The following is a 20786-nucleotide window of genomic DNA, read 5'->3' as shown; positions in this document are numbered from 1 at the left end:
AGGGGCCTTTTCCCTGGATTCCCAGCAGCCTCCCAGAAGATAAAGAAATAATTTGACATGGCACAGGGACCCTTTTCCAGTCCCATATTCACATCTCTTTCATCTGGACCATGCTGTACCATCAACTGTGAAATAGTTGCTTTTCACCCCTGCCAAATGCCTCCATCTGATCTGACTGACTGTCAGATATTTGAGAAGTAAAGATGACATTCTACAACAAGTTCCAAGAGCTCTCTTCTGTGCTTGTCCCTTCCCATGCCAGAAACTCTTGTGAAGGGGTGAATGCCTCTGGCAACGTAGGTTGCTAGGTAGAGTCCCTTCCTTTGGAATGCTTGGTATAGAAGTTTGGAGGAAAAAAAAAAAAAACCCAGAAGACTTTGCTACCTCCTGCTACTACCATGGTGATGTTTAACAACTTTGTAGTGAGACTCTGAACAGTCAAGGCCAGGAATACAGGCCTGCTTTGCATTTGGCCTGCTACTGCCTGGAGAAGGATGGCCCCCATAGAAAGGATTATGGAAGTCTGAGGCTCTGGTCAGGTGTTGCTGTCTCTCATTCTCTTATTGCCTACCTTTTCCAGTTCTTCTCACCAAAACCCAGTCGGAACCTTCCTTGAGCCATCGAGGTACCAATAGCCAAATGCTGCTCCAGCCACCCTGCCCTGTGCATGGCTCTGTGCCAGGATGATGCATGAACACTTCTATGTGCAGGGCCTGTGGGAGGAGATGTGTGACTTAGGGTACCCCTAGGGTACTTGGGGGGGGCTGAAATGAGTTTGTGGTTTGGCTTCTTGACTTCTGGTTGGCTAAAAGAATGTTCCTGTGTGAGAATTTGCCCCGCGGTTTTAATTGATAAGGATTGGAGAAGGCCATTGCATAAAACAGGTCCTTTGTGAATACAGAATTTCAAAGTAGTAATGGTATACAGAAGAAGCACCATTCCTCCTTACCTCTGCCTCTATTTACCTGTGTTCGCCTGTGTTTGTCTGCCTTCTAGATCTATTCTGCCTGCTCTAAAATTTGGGGCAGTGTAGATTATGAGACTGAACCTTTACTGAATGTATTGAACAATTAGATAAATAGTTGGTTCAGATTTTCATTTATTGAGATACCTATTTCTCATTAATGATGTGCATACACATGTGTATATGTACACACATGTACACACATGAATTTTTAGTGAACCTTTTGGACTGTACTCATGTATACATAGTCACACACATATACATACTCACACACTGTCTCCAAAAGGTTCATCGAAATTCCAATGATACTTGTCCTATACAGAAGAAATTTCTGTCTGTATTTTAAAATTTATTTAATATATTTTATTTATGGAAAAAATTAGTGGAAGAATATTCAACATTGATCTGGACTCTCAAACTGTGGGCGTCATGTTTAACTGTGCCATGGCCATGGCCGGGGTCACCATCTCATGTTTACCTACTCATACAGTATAGATTTTCTAAGTGTACCAATTCTGTTTTAAGAAGCACCATGACTGGGTGGTCGTTTTCAGCAGAAAACTCACATATATAAAGGCTTTGCAGCTGTAAAGGATTTGATTTGGAAAATACACAAGCCATGAACAGCAGAGAAGAGCAGGCCATCGGTCTTATGATGGTGACCACCACTAGAAACCTGTGTATCCTGGGCCCTCCCTGGTGATATAACAGATTAGGGAATAGCACTGGAAGCAAGCCATAACCATATCAGTGTGAGTTTGATTCCCGGCTCTGGGAGGTGATCCACATGGCACGGCAGACCTCTTCTGTCTTGTCTGCTGCTCCCCTTAGCAGTGTAGTTCATCAGTTGGCCTGTTCTGCTCCCTACTCTGTCTCTGATGAATCTTCTTACCGGCCCTGTGCCTCTGGCCTGTACCCCAGTTCTGTAAGCATAAATAAACAAATCTTAAAAAATAAAATTTCTGAAAAAAAAAAAAAAAACACCCTGTGCATCTTAAGAGCACTGGTCTAATCTTCCTCTTCCAGTAACTTCCTTGGTAACTTTGTTTTGGTCCCTATACAACACTTCCTTACAATTTTTTCATTTGGAAAAGTGAATGGTTTGGATTAGCTGGCCTTTAAGGGCTCAATCCCTCTGTCCCCTTCAGTCCATCTGTATCATTTTCAAAGCCATTTTAATAATTCAAAACATTACACACTTCTTACACATTTAGTACTATCAGCCCTAAGCTCTTACAATATTTGTTTCATTATTATAGTAAATCAAAGCAGTAAATTCATGTTTGTTACCATACTTTCATCCCTGTGTCACAGGTCCCATTCGTAGTACTTCAGACCTGATTGTGTGTCAGTGGTCATTTCCACACTGGCTACAGCAGGGCACCAGGGGAAGTTTGGACTGCTTCAAATCCTGTGAGAAAACCAAATGTCCAAACGGATCCTTTTGCAATGTCTGCCAAGTCACAGTGTCCTCATGGTAGGCCACTATTTGTACAAAGACACTGAACCCTGGGCTCTAAAAATAGACCAGTGCTTTGGGACTAGTTTCGAGCCCATCCAAAGCCCTGCTCTCTCCACCACTGCACCATGGCTGAATGGAAAGCGCTTCTTGGATCACAATGGTGGTGCCAGGGTATCCTTGTAGGGTAGTAACTGATCAGGTTCACTGTTAGGTAGAGAAGCAAGAGGCTGGCTTTTCTGGAAGTTTTGTAACCTGGTCTTTGGTTCTTGTGGTTGATATAGCAGCCTGTGTGCTCCAGCATGTTCCCGCTTGTGTTTACCAGCCATGTGCTGGATGGCAGCACTTTATTATATCTGTGCTTATACTGCACAGTTTTGGAGACAGATTATCAAGACCCACACTAATGCATGCTCTGGTTTGCATAGATCTTTAATCTGTAGTAGTATAGTATATCTTACCCTTTAATTGTCAGGCTTACCTGAGGGTTTGAGGTGACTAACTGTGAAATCTGTGTACATGTGTACATACCTGGGCACATGCATTGTGACTGGGCAAGTCACCCACTGTTTGGATGCTGTGTGATGTGGAGGCAATTGACCAGCCTGCCTGCTGTGACTGAGGGGCTCGGGTTTTTGTGATGAAAACTCAGAGGCTTTTGTCCCTTAGATAATGATTTGTGCTTTGTGGGACTGACAATATTTGTGTTGATTCAAATGTTACTAATTCACTGACTTTTCCTAGTGGGAGTATGAAACTCCTCATAGGAGATGAAGTTGATTGACCCTGTCTTGTTTGGGTTCGTTCTGGAGGTCCTAGTCCAGATTTTTCCACTAATGGACTGGCAATCTGACATCCAGCATTGACAGTGGTATGGGGAAATTCACTTTCTGTCAAAGTTAGTGACAAAGGCCTGCAGTGGAGTTTTAGCAATCCATGAATCATGGTGACCGACAGTCATGAAGTTACTGATATATGCCAGACAGTCAGTTATCAGACTGACCTCCAGTCTGCAGATGAGGAAATTAAGGCTTGAAGCAGTGAGGCATTTTACACTAGTATACCCACCCACATTCCACCAGGCTTCAAGTGCAGTCCATGCAGTTTGAGTATCCTCAGGGAGATTGCTAGTCCCTACTCCAGAGTTTCCAACTGGGACTCTGCGGTGTGCCCAGACGTGCCAGCTCCTCCATCCTGGGAACGGCCTGTGGTTGTTAGCTGCTTGACAAATCTGGGCTTCAGAATCCCCATCTGGAACATGAGAAAGACCCATTCTAGTTCTAAACTTCCCATGAAGAAAACACCAAGAAAGGGAGATGGGAGGTTTAGAAATCATGAATTATAAAATTAAAAAAGGGGGTTCCCTAGAGACTATAACTGAAAACATTCTGACTGGGATGGAGGTAGGGAAGTGTGGAGGTGTAAACCCTGGAAGGTGTCATAATTATTTCGTGAGCCAACTGTGTTAACTGTGGATATTCTTCCATGTTCTGGAAATGAGAAAATGATCTTCCAGCAAGAAGGTATTAGGTAGCATTTTTTCCTTACTGTTAATTTCTAAAGCAGATATTTGCACAGATGTAGTAGTCCCTGGAGCTGTGTTGTCCATTGTGATAGTCATAATCCAAGCATGGCTGTGGGCACTTGAAAAGTGCAAGCTTTTCTGCACACTGCATTTTGTAAACTGCACACTAAAATTAATGTAAAATATATAATTTGTAATTTTATATTGTTTGCATTATAAAATGATAATATTTTAAGAATGGTTTAAAAATATATTATTCAAATTAATTTTGGGACTCCCTAGTGATGCAAAGGGTTAAATCTCAGAACTATGAAGCTATTGGCAGCCACTGCAGCGTGAGTTCAATCCCCAGCCAGGGAGGTGACCCACATGGCACAGATGACCTCTCCTGTCTTGCCCACTGCTTCCCTCAGCAGTGTACTTCAGTACATCTGCCTGTTCTGTTCCCCACTCTGTCTCTGGTGGATCCTCTCACCCCCTGTACCCTGTCTCCAGCTCTTTTGTGCAAAAATATATCTTAAAGAAAAGATAAAATTAATGTAGCCTTGTTCTTTTTGAGCAAGTATCAGAAAATGTGGTTTACTTTATTTTTCTGTTTAGTGACACGGCCTAGAGCTTTTAGATACTTTATTAATCTAAAAAAGGGTAGAGTCACATCCAGAGAAAAATTCCACCATGACCACTAAAGGATTTTAAGAGATTTAAGGGATTTCATAAATGGGGCTGATAACTCTGAGGAAGCTCAAAAAGCTTTGAAAAAAATATAGTTGTTTATTATATAAATTAAATAAAGTTTGAGTAGAGGATTAATTTATTGAGAATTTTTATTTTTTTATTTTATTTATTTTTTGAAGGTTTATTTATTTATACATAAAGAACTGGGGTACAGGCCAGAAGCTCACCAGAGACAGAGTGGGGAGCAGAACAGGCAGATGGACGAAGAAGTACACTGCTGAGGGGAGCAGCTGGTGGGCCAGGAGAGGTCTGCCACGCCATGTGGTCACCTCCGGGGCAGGCGGGAATTGAACTCATTCGGAAGTGGCTTTAACTTCTCAGTGCTGTGCTTTAACCTGCGCCACCAGGGAGGGCCAGGGCTAAGAATTTTTAATGAAATGTTTTTTTTTTTTTTTTACTCTGCACCTCTGGCCTGTACCTCAGTCTGTATGAATAAATAAATGTTTTTAAAATGAAATAAGATTTCTCATGAACTCAGATCCCTTAAGTCTCACCTTCTCATTTAGTGAAATGTTTTTTAATCTCATTTCATATACTGAAAAATAATGTTTTTTTTTTTTTTCCTCCAGAAACCTTTAGAAAATCATCACTTGGTAATGATGATACAGAAAAAGAGAAGAAAAAAATTCTGGGATTTTTCAAAGTTAATAAAAGGAGCAACAGTAAGGTAATTGGCATGTATTTGACTTTGCATTGTATAAATTTAGTTTCTGAGATAGTAACACTTAAGATATCTTGGAATTTTTAAAAATAGAGAATGTTAATTCCTTCAGATAAATGTGAGTTTATCAGTATACATCAAAATCATTGATTTGCACTTCTAATCTTGATTCCTAAAGAAGTTCTCTTGGGTGATGGTATATACTCACCAGTATACTAGGCTTGGGGCTAACAGGACATCCAACATGTCCTGCTGGTATATGTATAGCACCTGGCCTGTGTTGCAGCTCAGTGAATACTCTTGGTATTGGTGAGCCATCATTTTTGAAATCCTATTTATTGATTATCAGTATTCCCATTCACGAATGGAAGACTTGAGAAGCTACACTTATGGCATATTGTAGAGAAGCATAATCATTTACTAGTAAATGTTAGATATTCTTGGTCTTCCCAAATGATTTGGGAATAAGCTGTTTGGTAGGTTAATTTTATTAGGCTTGTTGATTTTTATGAAATAAATCTTAAAGTCATATTTTGCATACAAAAATCACAGAGTAATTTAAAGTCATCGTGTAATGGAAGTTCAAGATGTTTAACATAATTCATGACACTTTTAAAACCATAGCTAACTACCAATAAAAGGGAAAATTGCAATTTTTTCCCTTTTATATTTGTCAAATAGATACATTTTTCCTAATGTCTAGTATTTTCCTTTTGGTTGGTATATAAGACTCAAAAAGGTAAAATCGTTATTTTAGATGTTTGGCTTAAATGCTACCACTCAGTTTGGAGCTCTCTGCCGTATTAAGCTTCTTAAGTGGTGTGAGGAAGGGGACTGGTGTTGTCAGGACTCTGCTGCAGGGTCTGTACATGTGCAACAAGCTGTAACTGTCAAGCCCGGCCTACAAGGACCTGTGATGTTGGAATCCCCATTCACCCAGGTTCACTGGTGGGAACACTGAGGCAAAGCTTGACCACAGCCATGCAGAGATTCAGAATTGGGCTTTAGTGCCAGATGTGACAAGACTCAGGTAAGGCCGAGGTCCAGAAGGAGCCCGTAGTTGAACTAGTGGATATGTCCGTCCTTAGAAGCATCTCACAAACTCAGTTCATGTTTTCTTTACTTTTTCTAGTACTTTGCTGATTGTTTATTCTTTATTCTGATAATATGTGCTTTCCCACAAGTTTCCAGTGTCCTTTGAAGATCTGTGCTCAGTGTGTCTCTTTTACATCAGGTTCCTTGAGACTCCCTCTTCCTCCCTCCCACCATCCTTCACTCCTCTTCCTTTCTTCTTCCCTCAACATCCATTCTGTCACCCTCCCTCCTTCATGTAAAACTTTCTGTAAACAAGAAGTGAGATATTATTGTTTCTCTTTTATAGGATTGGTGAATTATTTCTGTGTATACCCAATCAATGAGCATTGTAGTGGTAAACTGAGCTATCTCCATTAGTCATGCTCACTACTTTTTAATTGCATATTTTCTGAGTCAGAGATGCTTTGGTTAAAGAAAGAAAATCACAATTTTCAAATTAGTGTGCTCTTTCGATAGAGGCTGTTTGAGAATAGCTTTCGCATCTATAAGCTGAGGAACATAGCCATAATTTTAGTGTGAATACTACTAGACACGTGACTACACTGGCATTTTTGTCTAATAATTGCTAAGGAAGACTTCTTTGTTTGAACTGAATTTCACCTGGGCATGACCTAGTTGTGTGTGTGCTCTAGGTGGAACAGCTGGGACTGTCAGGGATGGACAGCGATGAGGACACCTCCAAGTCAGCCCTGGGCGAGAGTCTGAATGTGAGTACTGGCACCCAGCAGAGTCTCTGCTGAAGGAGTGAACTTACACTTTGCATGATTGTCTGGTTTAGTTGGTTTTTGCTCTGCTGTGGTTTGATTTTCAGTTTATACAGATACACAAAGACAACACCTGGCTTCTTTTTCCCTTGCCCACAGTACATTGGGAAAATATGTAACATTTTAGTTCCTACTTTGCCCCAGTCAGCACTGTCAGAATTAACTGAAATTTTACTCTTTAAAACTACTTCCAGAAATTCTCAGGAGCCTACACTTCTGGAATCCCAAGCCCTGTCTCCTAATCCTATATCTACCATTTCTTAACCTGTTTAATTACACTTTGAACTTTTTAAGACTACCTTGTTCACACACTTCAGTGTTGAACATAAAAAATTATTCATAATTCCACAGTCTTGAAAGAAAATAATTCATAGCATCTGTTTTACAAATATTTCAATTTTAAATGTATCTGATAAAGTTTGATATGTACCATCACTTCTTTAAAAGTATAAAGATAGGCCCTTCCTGGTGGCACAACAGGTTAAAGCACAACGCTGCAAGCTAGCCACAGCCGCTTTAGTGTGAGTACAATCTCTGGCCCTGGAAGTGACCCACATGGCGTGGCAGACCTCTTCTTACCTACTCACTGCTTCCCTAGGCAGTGTACTTCATTGATCTGCCTGTTCTTCTCTCTAGACTGCCTCTGGTGAGTCCTCTCACCTCACCGCCCCTACACCTCTGGCCTGTACCCCAGTTCTGTATGCATAAATAAATAACTCTTTTAAAAAAGTATAAAAAGAAATTCTTCTGTAACAATAAGGAATTTTGTATTAGATTCTTTTTCTTGATTTTACATTTCAATGCTGTACCCATGCAAAATTTTATTCTATTCAAGATACATTTTATGCTGCAATGTAAATGAATATAATGTGATGTGATATATATCTATATCTATATATAGATATATATCAATATTGATGATACATCTATCTATATGGATAGATATAGATATAGATAATATATTTATATATTTAACATATATCTATATAGATGTCTATATAGATATATAGATATAGATAGAGGGGAACATGTTGTTTTATATATATATATATAAAATCAGATTTTCAAATTTCATGTTATCATTAAGCTATAGTAGGAAAATATATGCATCAAATTTTTTATAGTTGCAAAATTAAACAATATAGGTGTGTTTCAACTATTGATATATAATTGCTAATATGGAAATTAAATTTTAGTAAAGACATGCTTTAATAAGGGACAGTTTTTTCATTTATTTTATATGTCTGTTATTGAACATAACTTACTGATAAAACTAGAAAAACTTCAGTGTTATTTCATTTTTATTGACATAAGCCCCAAATCTTGAAGAAATTTAATATGTAAGTAAGTATATGAGCATGGAAAAGTCCTGTGATAGTACTGACTTTTAATTCTTTGAAACTTTTATAGTTAGTCATATAATGATCTATTAAAAATTATAATAATCTTTTATCTGTTCCTGGCTAAGTTCTCCTTCAAATGTGTTTAATAGCCAAGATTTGGAAGCCATTTAACATAGAAAGTGATTTGTTACTCAGTAAGAAATTATTAAATTCTGGAGAGCCATCCGAAAGAATTGTCAAGATTTACCAAATAATAAACACCACATTATTCATAAGCACTTTTTAAAAATGATTTTTGAAGACACCATTCCTAAAAGAACAAATGCAATGAAAACAGATGTAAACATCAAATAAGAAAATGTAGGTTAAAAATTTTTTAACTAGGGCCCTCCGTGGTGGCACAGCAGGTTAAAGCACAGCACTAAGAAGCTAAAGCCCCAGCCCCAGAGGTGAACCACATGGACAGCAGAACTCTCCTGACCCTCCCGCTGCTCCCCTCAGCAGTGTACTTTGTAGATCTGCCTATTTTGCTCCCCACTCTGTCTCTGGTGAATCCTCTTACTTCCCCTGTACCTCTGGCCTGTACCCCAGTTCTGTATGCATAAATAAATAAATATTTTTAAATTTTTAAAAAATTTTAATTATAAAATGCAATATATAAGTAAAGGAGAATAACAATTAGGTCTGACATAGTTACTAAAATTATGTAAATTTTTTCTAGGTAATTAAAAAGGGCCAAAGAGATCAAATTGATATCATACTTTTGTTTTAAATTTTGTTATTGTTTTCAGTATATCAAATTGGAATTCTGTGCTTCATGGCTCTGCTGATTCTATTAACAAGGTGATCTGAGCCCAGAAATAGCAAAGCTAACCAATTTATTTTCTTTTGTTTGTATAATTGACATGTAAATTTGGATTAGTTTAGGTATACAATGCAATGATTTAAGTTATGTATGAATTATGAAAGGATCACTACAATTATTTAGTTAACATCTAACCAAAGTATATTTGTAACTTGTATTTGTAATGGTGTATGGTGATGAGTGTCATAGGCATTTTCTAAACCTAATATGTTATCAGTATGATTTGAAGAAATTGAAATATTACAGTTTTCAGTCATTTTTACTGATAGTTTTTACTGAGGCTTTTAACCTTAAGTTTAAAAAAAAGTTTAAAAAAAATCCATTTTGGGGCCCTACCTATGGTGTAGCCCTATTAGGCTGTCTGCAGCCACTGCAGCTTGAGTTCTATCCCCATCCAGGGAGTTGACCCACATGGCTTGGCAGACCTCTCCTGACCTACCCACTGCTCCTCTCAGCAGTGTATTTCAGTATATCTGCCTGTTCTGCAGATATACTCTGTCTCTGGTGAATCATCTCACCATCCCTGTACCACTGGCCTGTCCCCCAGTTCTTATATGCATAAATAAATAAATCTTTAAAAAATTTATAAGTCCATTTTTTTCAAGTTCTTCTGTTTATAGAGTTACTATTTACTATAAGAATGGCATTAGTCATGTAAACCTAAAAGGCAAAGTGAGCCCTTATTTTCAAATGAAAAGCCAAATCAAATTTACTTTTGGCTTTAAAAAACTCTAATTATATTTTTCTCTTATTTAGGTAAATGTGGAGATGTGTGATCTCAGTTCTGCATATAATAATATTTGTGTTGAGATGTTTTTAGTTCACCACACATCACTTTAAGGACGCAAGTTGCCCTGGACTTAATGCAGCTTTCCCCTTTTAACAGCTATCTTTTAATGCTCTGTGAAAATTAGATCTGAAGCTGTATAACAGCCAGATCTTGTTGTTGAATAAGAATGTTCCAAGTTTGAAAAACAGTTTAACATGTGGTGGAAACTGTATGTTTGGGAGCTCCTCTCCCAAACAATAAGCCACAATGGCATCTTCCTGCTGCTGTGTACATGTGGCAGCCAGCCTATAGGCCAGGATCCAGCTTATAAACACGGCTGCCAAAATGCCCCAGCACAGCACCAAACAAGCAATGCTCAAGACAACGGCTGTAGTGACTGAGAGACCCAAAAATGGCCGCACTCACACATTTCAGCAAGACACCTGGCTCAGGTCTTCTGTCCTATCCAGGCCACACTTTGGCAAGATGCCTGTTTCTCCAGGTCTCCCTTCTCTCCACCAGTCCTAATAAAACTATTTCAAAATGACTGTTCAAACAGGGCCATACATGGTAGTCGTCACCATGTGGCCCACACCACAAAGCCCAGTTCTGTGACGCCTTCGCGGAGCTGTCCAGGGGCCCTGTGCCACCACCATGTTGCTGCACTGCTGTGGCAACTGCTTGGCCTAGCTTGTCCATATGCACGGGCCTCCTACCACATGTCTCTCTTTCTCTCTCATGTGCAGAGCTCCTCAGGCCTGTTTTTCAGTCCTTTATATAATTTTTCTATTGCTCCACCCCACTTTTAGTGTTTTCCTGGGGCCCTCTATATTTTACCAGCAAACACCTCCAGGGGGCACCACCTGTAACAGTTTACAATTTTAGCTACAGGTAACACTTTGAATCATTAATCTGTACGGCTTATCTTTCATCAGTCTCAATTTGGGCTGCACATTTTGGAAACTGTCTTCTAAGATTTCATTCACTCTACAAGCTGTATTTTGATCAAACTCTTTAATTACATTGAAGGGCTTGGCCTCTCAGACCCCTTTGGTTATTACACTGTACCAAGTATTACAAGTGTTTCAATAGCAATAAATAGCAATGTAAATTTTGTAGTTTACATTACATTTCTAATGTGTGTGAGAATCACTTCTTGCACTAATGCATAATACAAACATATTCATGACCTACATAAACCATAAGTAAAAAAATGTCTGATAGGAAACTTCCAAAGCATTCAAAAGAAAATTATGAAATTGTACAAAAAGACACAAAAGTAGAATTGTGCTAGTGGAAAGATAACACATTCATAGATATGACGATTTAATTAACATTATGTCAGTCAGGTTTTATTTTATAGCTAAATTTGGTTATGACATATACATGGAAAATAAAAAACAATAATAGCCCAAAACTCTTAAAATTCAAGAGGGGCAGATCAGCCTTCCTCATATAAACTAGTTTCTAAAGCCTCTATAATTAAAACTCTTACATTGGTCACAAATAAATAGCCCAGTGAAAAAGAGAAATATGATATATACTATAAACAGTATGTTAAATTAGTAGAGAGACATAAACTTACTGATGTATGGGATTAGGATCATTGAACAGCCATAAAAAGATAAAATGTTAGGTTTTTGCAGTATATACTTTATGCTAATTATAGGCTGAAAATATATAAGAAATGTAAGCGTAAAAACTGAAACCATGTATGTATTAGCAGAAAACAAGAGTGAATCATCTTTAAACAGAATGGGGAATACTTTCCTAACTAGGCCTCAAAAATCTTAATTTTTAATTAAAATACCATTGTTGTATTTTTTTAATATTTGAAGGTATATTTTAATACATTATTTATTCATGTATATATTTTACATCATTGTTCATTTTTGTACAGTGTTTGTTTTCTTTTCTCAGGTGTAGTCTTCTTAGAATTTCTACTACCACTTAACCCATGCACCATCTCCAGAGTCTCTTGTGCTCTTCCCACACTCATTTTGATCCCTTTTCCCTCACCCTCCCCTGAAGAATATCTCTGATTTATAGCTGTCTGTTTATTTTTTAATTTTTTCTTGATCCTCTATATTCCTCCTATAAGTGAAACCACCTGGTATTTTCCTTTTGGCTGATTTCACTGAGCATAATTCCTTCTAGCTCCATCCATATTACCATGAATGGCATTAGTTTATCTTTTTTTCATTGCTGAATAGTATTCCAGTGTGTGTGTGTGTGTGTGTGTGTGTGTGTGTGTGTGTGTGTGTGTGTGTCACATCTTGATCCAGTCCTCTATTTTTGGGTATTTGGGCTGATTCCCTGTCTTACATATTATAAATAGTGCTGCAAAAAACATAGGAGTCTATGTATTCTTTTGTATTCATGATTTTGTGTCCTTTGAGTAGATTTCTGGGATTGGAATTTTTGGGTCTTATGGTAGCTCCATTTTTAGTAGGCTGAAGAACTTCCATAGAACTTTCCATAATAGTTGGGCTAGTTTGCATTCCCACCGTCAGTGCAGGAGGGTTCCTTTTTCACCACATCACCACATCCTTGCCAACATTTGTTGTTGTTATTTATTTTTTTTTTGGTGTGTGTGTGTGGTCCGTTCTTACTGGTATAAGGTGATATCTCATTGTGGTTTTTATTTACATTTCCCTGATTATGAGGGATGTTGAACATTTTTTCATATGCATGTTGGCCATTTACATTATACAGATAGGGAAAAAAGAAGTAAAATTATCACTGTTTGCAGATGATATGCTAATATACAATAAAGAACCCCTGAACTCCACAAAAAATATAATTGAGATAACCAACCAGTTTAGTAAAGTAGGTGGATACGAAATCAACACACAAAAATCAGTAGTTTTCCTGTATACAAACAATCAATCTTAAGAAGAAGAAATCAATAAAGCCATCTCTATAATTAAAAAAATATGTCAGATACTTTGGAATAAACCTAACAAAAGAGGTGAAGGACTGATACAAAGAAAATTATAAAACATAGTTAAAAGAAATAGAAGACACACAGAAATGGGAAGACATCTCCTGCACATGGGTTGGAAGAAATAACATTATCAAAATGGCCATCCTACCCAAAGCAATTTTCAGAGTCAATGCTATTCCAATCAAAATTTCAATGACATTATTCAAAGAAATAGAACAAATATTGATGAAATTCATATGGAGATACAAAAATCCTCAAATAGCCCAAATTTTCTTGATTAAAAAGAAAAAGTATGAAGGTATCACAATTCTGGGCTTCAAACTTTGCTACAAAGCCATAATAATTAAAACTGCATGGTACTGGAACAGGAACAGACACACAGGCCAATGGAATCAAATAGAAAACTTAGAAATTAATCCAAAGATTTATGGGTCAATTAATCTTTGACAAAGGAGTAAAACATATGCCGTGGAACAGTTTGTTCAATAAATGGTGCTGGGAAAACAGGCTCACTACTTGCATAACAATGAAACTAGACTACTACTCATGCCATGCACAAAACACAACTCAAAATGGATCAAATAACTAGACATAAGACTTGAAACTATAAAGCATGTAGAAGAAAATACAGGCAAAATACTACATCTCACTAACTCTTTAATACACATCACCTAAAGCAAAGAAAGTAAAGGAAAAGATAAACAGTTGGTACTACATGAAATTAAAGAGCTTCTGTACAGCAAAAGAGACATTAACCAAAACAAAGAGACATCCCACCGATTGGGAGAAATTTCAACACTCCAAACAACTGATAAGGGAGTAATTAATCACAAAGATATACAAAAACTCACATTACCTAGTTGAAAACAAAGTAAACAATATATTTTTTAAAAGGCAGAAGAACTGAAAAGATATGTCTCCAAAGACATTGTTTTATATCCTTGTTACTGTTTTGACAATATAGGGTTCCCTCAGGTGTAGTCAGGATAGCTTATGCATCACCAGAGCACCATAGACCTTCACATAGTCCATTGTGCATGCTGGCCTTTCCACCCACATTCTCACCCCTCCTTCTCTGGATTTTCCAGAGCTGTATTCAGCTGGCAAGGGTTGTGTTAATGTTTGTCTTTAACCCTTTATGTGTTTTCTCTATGTTCTGCATATAAGGACACTATGTGCTATTTATCAATTCCTTCTGGTTTATTTTGTTTAGCATAAGCCCTTCCACCTTCATCCATGTGGCTGATAATAATGAGTGCATCACTTTTGATTGCTAAGTTGTTTTCCATTGTGTTTATCTACTTGATCTACCCATCAATTTTTTGGCACTTAGATTTTTTTCCATAGCCTGGCTATTGTATATAGTGCTGAAATAACTATAGGCATATAGTTTTCCTTTCAAATTAGTGTTTTTGTATTCTTTGGAATTTCTGGATCATATGGCAGATCCATTTTTAGATGTTTGAGGGATCTCCACACTGCTGTCCATAGGGGATGGACCAATATATATTCCCACCAACAATAGAGAGGGTTCCTTTTTCTCTACACACTTGGCCAGCATTTGTTTTTGGTCTTTTTGATAGGCACTGTTCTCACTAGTGTGAAGTGGTATCTTGTTGTGATTTTTATTTTTCTGTTGATAAATGATTAACACTTTTTCATGTGCCTGTTAATCATCTGAATGTCTTTTTTCAAGAAGTGCATATTTAGCTCCTCTGCTCATTTTTTAAAATTGGGTTATTTGTTTTGTTTTTGTTGAGTTGTACGAACTCTTCTAGATCTTTGTTTTTTGCTGTTAGTCCTTGTCAGAGGTATTATATGCAAGTAATTTCCCCCATTTGTAAGTTGCCTTCATTTAAGCTGTGCAGAAATTTTTTTAATCTGTTGTAATCCCAACTGTTTATGTTCTCTTTTGTTTTCCTTAATGCTGGGGACAAATCAACAATGATACCACTGAAGTTTGTGTCATAAAGTGTTTTGCCTATATTTTCTTTTATGTATTTTATTTTCAGGGCTTACCTTCAAGTCTTTTATCCATTTTGACTTGATTTTTCATGTGGTGAGAGATAGTAGTCTAGTTTCATTCTTTTGCTTTCGGCAATCCAACTTTCCCAACACTACTTATTGAAGAAGCTCTCCTTCCTCTATTGTATATGCATTGCTCCTTTATCATAGATTACCTATCCACATATGTGTAGGTTCATTTCTGGGCTCTCAGCTCTATTCCACTGGTCTTTGTATCTGTTTAGAGTCATGCTGTTTAAATTATTATGACTTTATAGTATAACAGAACTCAAAATCTTGATGTAGTAAGGAAATCATCAATAAATCTGACCAGGGAAAAAAGCTCTCTAGAATGATAAAAAGAAAATAAGAATATCATTCGTAAAGTAAAATGAACAAATGTAGGGGGAAATCTTTTGGAAATAGAAATAGACAACTTGATCTAAATAGCTATCAATAGAAAGTTCACAGGAAAAGAAACGGGAAAGGTACATGAATATATTAAAAAATGTCCAAATTTACTCATAATTTATAATGAGAAATATAAATTAGAATTCCATTATCATACATTCAGTTGGCAAAAATTTGTACAAAAGTTTGTCACTATACACTAATTTCCAAATTATGAGACTCTGATATGCATTGCCAAGCAGGATGCAAAATACTACCAACAGGTGTGGTGGGGATTTGGCAATATCTACCCATATTATATATGTATTTACTCTTTAACGGTCACATCCTGCTTTTAAAAACCCTACTCAAAAAACCACTGACAAAAATTTTAAACAGTACACAATCAAAGCTGTTTATTGCTGTATTATTTATATTAGCAAGTGATGGAAGCAACCCAATGCCCATCAGTAAGTGATTGAGAAGATAAGTTTGGGCATGTCCACCTTGGAAGGCCTAGTAGGAAAAGAAGAGGAGTAATGTATACTTGCATAGAATATCTTTTAGGAAGTGAATTTTCATTACTTAATATCGTTTATGACTTCTATTGCAAATTGAAGTCAGTAAAGAGGCTGTACTATGGTAGATTGAGTATTGACTTGGAAATAAGAATTGACTGGGTTTGAAGCTGTAGGGTAGGATATGAAGCTTCTGGAAGAAAAGAGAATGTTAGTCTGGTGAAGGTAAAAGCAGGGTTTGGGTGTTGGATGTTCACTCCCTGGCCAGCAAAGAGAAGTTGTTCATCTCTGCTGTCCTCATGGCAAAAAATACCCACTTTGCCCAGTCATTTAAGGGGTAGCAATAGGGCTCATCTGACACCGTTAGGCAGCATACCAGAGTTTTGTTAGAAAGTTGTTTGTTTTTGATATTTTTCCTTGAGAAAATGTGATTTATTTTATCTGTATTCAGAGGAGTCTAAAGATAATAATTTGCATTAAAATATTTTATACTACTGCAGGTGGTCAGAACAATCAGATCTCCCTTAAATTGTTAATTTCATGTAAATTGAAGTTTACTCTATTCCAAATATATGTTCATTCTCTTAAAAAGAACATGAATCATAGTAAATGTAATTACTTTCCAAATGATTTCAAGCAATTTTCCTGGAATTTTGCATTTTCCAGGAAACTCTCACCCATCTGTTTCTGTGCAGAGTTGGTCCCACAGCTATGGACCCTGAGACATCAAGAAGGTATGAGTGGATGTGGCTACTGGCAGGGTCAGAATTGATGTCAGGCCTCTGCCTTATCCTACACTCACCTTCCAGCTCATGTAAATAGCAGTGATACCTGCATGTTGATGGAACAAGGGGACCTGAGTTATCTTGTAATTCAGAACACAGAAATGATACATTAATATGATAATGTGGAAATATTCTTGGTAGTGATGCCAGTTCTAATTCTGGTTCTTTTATTGAACATTGGGCAAGTCATAAATGGCAGCAATAGTTAATATTTTATGGGCTTCTTCCTTTTGTTTAAAAAAAAATTCTATAAATTTGACCAATTTAGGTGTATCAACATAAACGTCTCATTGCATTGTTTATTCAAATAAAGCTAAAAGCTTTCTTATGGATGATTTAAAAATTCATTACCTTAAACCCAATTTAAAAATCCCCTGAGGACATTTTTTCTATTTGTTTTATTAATGCTGTTACAGAACTATAGTGAGTCCTCAATGTTATAGGTTCTTGGAAACTCTAAGAAACAATGTAGAGTGGAATCAGTTTGAACTTTAGATTGACTTATATAAACAAATGAAGTTCCTACAGCATACTTGGATCCAAAGCATTTCTAATATTTAACAATCATTTGTTTTCATTCATCCATTCATTTTCCACCACACTTAGTCCAATATAAGATTGAGGGTGGGCTGGTACCTATTCTGTCAGCCTCGGGCCAAGATGAGAACCAACCCTGGGCAGGACACTGGAGACATGCTAACGAACCTCATGGGTACATGTTTAGGATGCAGGAAGAAATCAAGGTACCCAGAGAAATCCCACATAGACGTGAGACCATGCACGTATATTTCACATAGACAGTTGACTCCAGGACACAGATTTTTTTGCTTCTCTCCCCTCTCCATCCCCCCTCCCCCATCAGTATTGGAACAAAAGTGATACTGAATGGAAGAATGTTAGTGGAGGACTTGCCTCTATTAGATCATCAGACTGCTTTTTGTGGATGGAAGGATCACTTGCTGTGCTTTGATGTAATTTCCATGTTGAAAGCCCTGATAAATTTCTAAAGTAGGTTGAAATATTCCCCAGAGAGTTACCTGGCCATGAGGGAGCCAGCTATAATGTTTGGGTCCAAAATTTATAGCAGTATCTTCCCATAAAATACAATTTTTGAAAAAATAAAATACAATTTTTGAAAAAAGTTATTGAGAGTGGGTTTTTACAGAAAATTCTATAATTTAAGTTGTCCTAAGTCCCATATTTATCAGAGAGTCTGTATTTCTACCCAGCATGCATGGGCCTGTTAGGTATCCTTTCTTCTGGATCATAAAGAATGTAGTGCTCAGTTCCCCTGGAAGTGTATGTTGAGTCATTTCTGCCACAAGGGGTCAGCATTTTCACAAGCATTTAGAAGCTTCATGCCCTGCTTTGCTAACTTAGCTGTTGTAGGAGTTTTTTTTGCACATTGAGAGCAGAAAATATGTCTGAAGGCTGATCCACTTGTTTGTAATGTAGAAATAATTTTTATATAAATCAGGTTTGACAAGATATTTTAATAGTTTTAACTTGTACCTTTCACAAGTCTAGGCATTCTATGTGATTTTCCAATTTCACTTTTAAAACTTTCCATATGTCCTATAATCTTTCTTTATATGGACACCTGCATTTTACCTAACGCTAACTGATATACATAGTTGTGTTTTTTCATTTTGTATCTTTTCTATCGCTTTGGTACAATATTGTCTCTTAATTTTTTTTAAAGATTTATTTATGCATACAAGAACTGGGATACAGGCCAGAGATGCAGAAGGTATGAGAATTCCCCAGAGACAGAGTGGGGAGGAGGACAGGTGAATCTACTGAAATACACTGCTGAGGGGAGCAGTGGACAGGCAGGAGAGGTGTGCTGCCCCGTGTGGGTCAGCTCCCTGACTTGGGCATCAAACTCATGTTGCAGCGGCTACTGATGCACCACCAGGGGGAATCATGTCTCTTAAAATTATTTTAAGGTTGTATGATCTTTTGTGAGGCAATAAACTCATAATTTTTGCTTGCATTTAGTTTGCTTGCATTTGGACTGATTGTAGCACATTCAACTCTGTTATCCACCTTCCCATCTCCCTATGTGTGCAGTGGGTATATGTGTAATCACCACCCTCCAGGGTTCTCACAAGGATGAGATGAAATGGCATTGTGCCAAAAATGTCAGTGGAGCTGGGGTGTGTGATTTGTACTCTATAAAGATGCAGCTCACTGGCCAGTTTTTTTCTCTGGTCTGATAACTAGTGTAAGGGTCATCTTTGCCCCCTAAGACTCTTTCTCATTTATGAGGGAAGTTTACAAAGGCACTAGAGAATCAAAGGAGAAGGAAATTCTTGGCTTTTAAGGTAATCATGTTGCCACACTGTTTACCAAAGAATGTGTAAGCAGCAACAAATAGCAGTTCCCATTATGACCACTCAGATTTCCATGTGTAGTCCACAGCCTTGTATATAAAACTCCAGTCAAATAGTGAAAGGAAACAGCTCTAAGATGGCATTTAGAAAATCTGTCCTCATTTTCTTTGCATACCTATTTGCCCACTAAAAATAATTTATTTCAATTCTAATACATTTAGAAACTCTCAGAGGGAGACTTGTGTTTGAAAGCTCCAGGGAATATTTTTTTCCAAAAGCACTTGCTTCTTAGCATAGGAAGATCAGGGAACTAGAGCCTGGAAAGTTAATTGACAGTGGCAATAACTTAGTTCTCAAAGTGAAAATTGAATCTAGAGAATCTTGGCTGAGTCTAGTGTTTGTGGGAAGGGGAGGCTGAAACTGCTTTCAAAATACTATTTTTCCTTATGTTCCCTTAAAACATTTACATCTGTTTCTCTCCAGAGTTTATTTTATGAGCTTCTCTGGCTCCTAGAATCTCATTGACTGTGGGTTGGTTAAATGAGTTTGGAAGAGTAGCATTTAATTTGCCTCAGAAAATAGAGAGCAGTGAAAAGCAAAATGATCGGTCCATTACAATCCCTACCTGCCTCAGATAATGACAGTGATAAAGGCCCAAACTTTGGGGTCCCTTTAGATTCCTCTCTTTTTTTATGCCCAACCTATATTGCATCTTCAGGTCTTACCTGCCACCTTCAGAGTACTCCCGCAGTTTTGCTGCTGTCCCCTTTCTGGGATCTCTGCCCTGCAGGTCCTCTGGGCAGTATCACTTTTTCACCTACTTTCTGGACTTGTTGCTTTGGGTCCAACCTTATGAACTGAGCCAGCCAGGGTCACATCCTGTACACTAGCTGGGAACTCCAGGGTCACATCCTGTGCACTGACTTGGTACTCCAGGGTTACATCCTGTACACTAGCTGGGAACTCCAAGTTCTCTACCTCTCCCATCCTAGGAGCTTTATCCATGTTTCTAGATACATTTTTCTGTTACTCCTATCTAAGTTACTGAAAAACAAAACTGTGCAGCTGGAGTTGCTTGCTTGGTGGAGTTAACCATTGAGTCCTGGTCACAATCCAGCCTCCAGCTATCCCTTATTTGCTTGGAGGGTGTCTGATGTCCAGCTGTGTTGTTCCTGACAGTCTTGTGAGACTCCCACATAAGCAGCCAGTGAATAACTCCTGTTATTGCCACTCCAGGGCAAGTATGTAGGTTCACTGTCTTTACCACTCTAGGGCAAGTATGTAGGCTCACTGTAGACACAGGCAGATGGATAAAGAGCATCCCAGCCTCCTTGGTGGATTTTCATAGGCCTTTATTGCTGGTGTACTGGTAGAGCAGGCAGAGAAGTTGGCATGCAAGAAGTCCAGAAGGGGGGCTGGACAAAGGAGATGCCTGTCTCTCAGTCCCTACCTTTCTCCGCCTCTCTCCCTCTCAGTCTCATGTCATCTAGTCATGATCATGTAGTTCCTCGCCATCTCTCATAGTTAGTATGTTGCATCAGAATGGCACCACCCTTTTAACCCTCACCTCTTACAGGCATTTACACGTGTGCATATCCTTGCTCTTTGGGCCCAGGTGTCCACCGT

General features: G+C 37.9%; 1 protein-coding gene across 1 annotated transcript in view; it reads left to right on the top strand.

The window, feature by feature from the left end:
• COBL (cordon-bleu WH2 repeat protein) overlaps positions 1-20786 on the top strand; it is a 227681-nt gene that overhangs the window by 94602 nt on the left and 112293 nt on the right. The window contains exons 5-6 of the mRNA XM_012733951.1: positions 5253-5350; positions 7072-7146. Of these exons, the coding sequence (XP_012589405.1) occupies positions 5253-5350; positions 7072-7146 (173 nt within the window). The remainder of the gene's footprint in view (positions 1-5252; positions 5351-7071; positions 7147-20786) is intronic.

Source organism: Condylura cristata, unplaced genomic scaffold (genome assembly GCF_000260355.1).
Source record: "Condylura cristata isolate star-nosed mole 26May11 unplaced genomic scaffold, ConCri1.0 scaffold00044, whole genome shotgun sequence".
NCBI classification, from domain to species: Eukaryota; Metazoa; Chordata; class Mammalia; order Eulipotyphla; family Talpidae; genus Condylura; species Condylura cristata.
The sequence above is the reverse complement of the archived record's forward strand: the minus strand, read 5'-3'. Positions and strand labels throughout refer to the sequence as shown.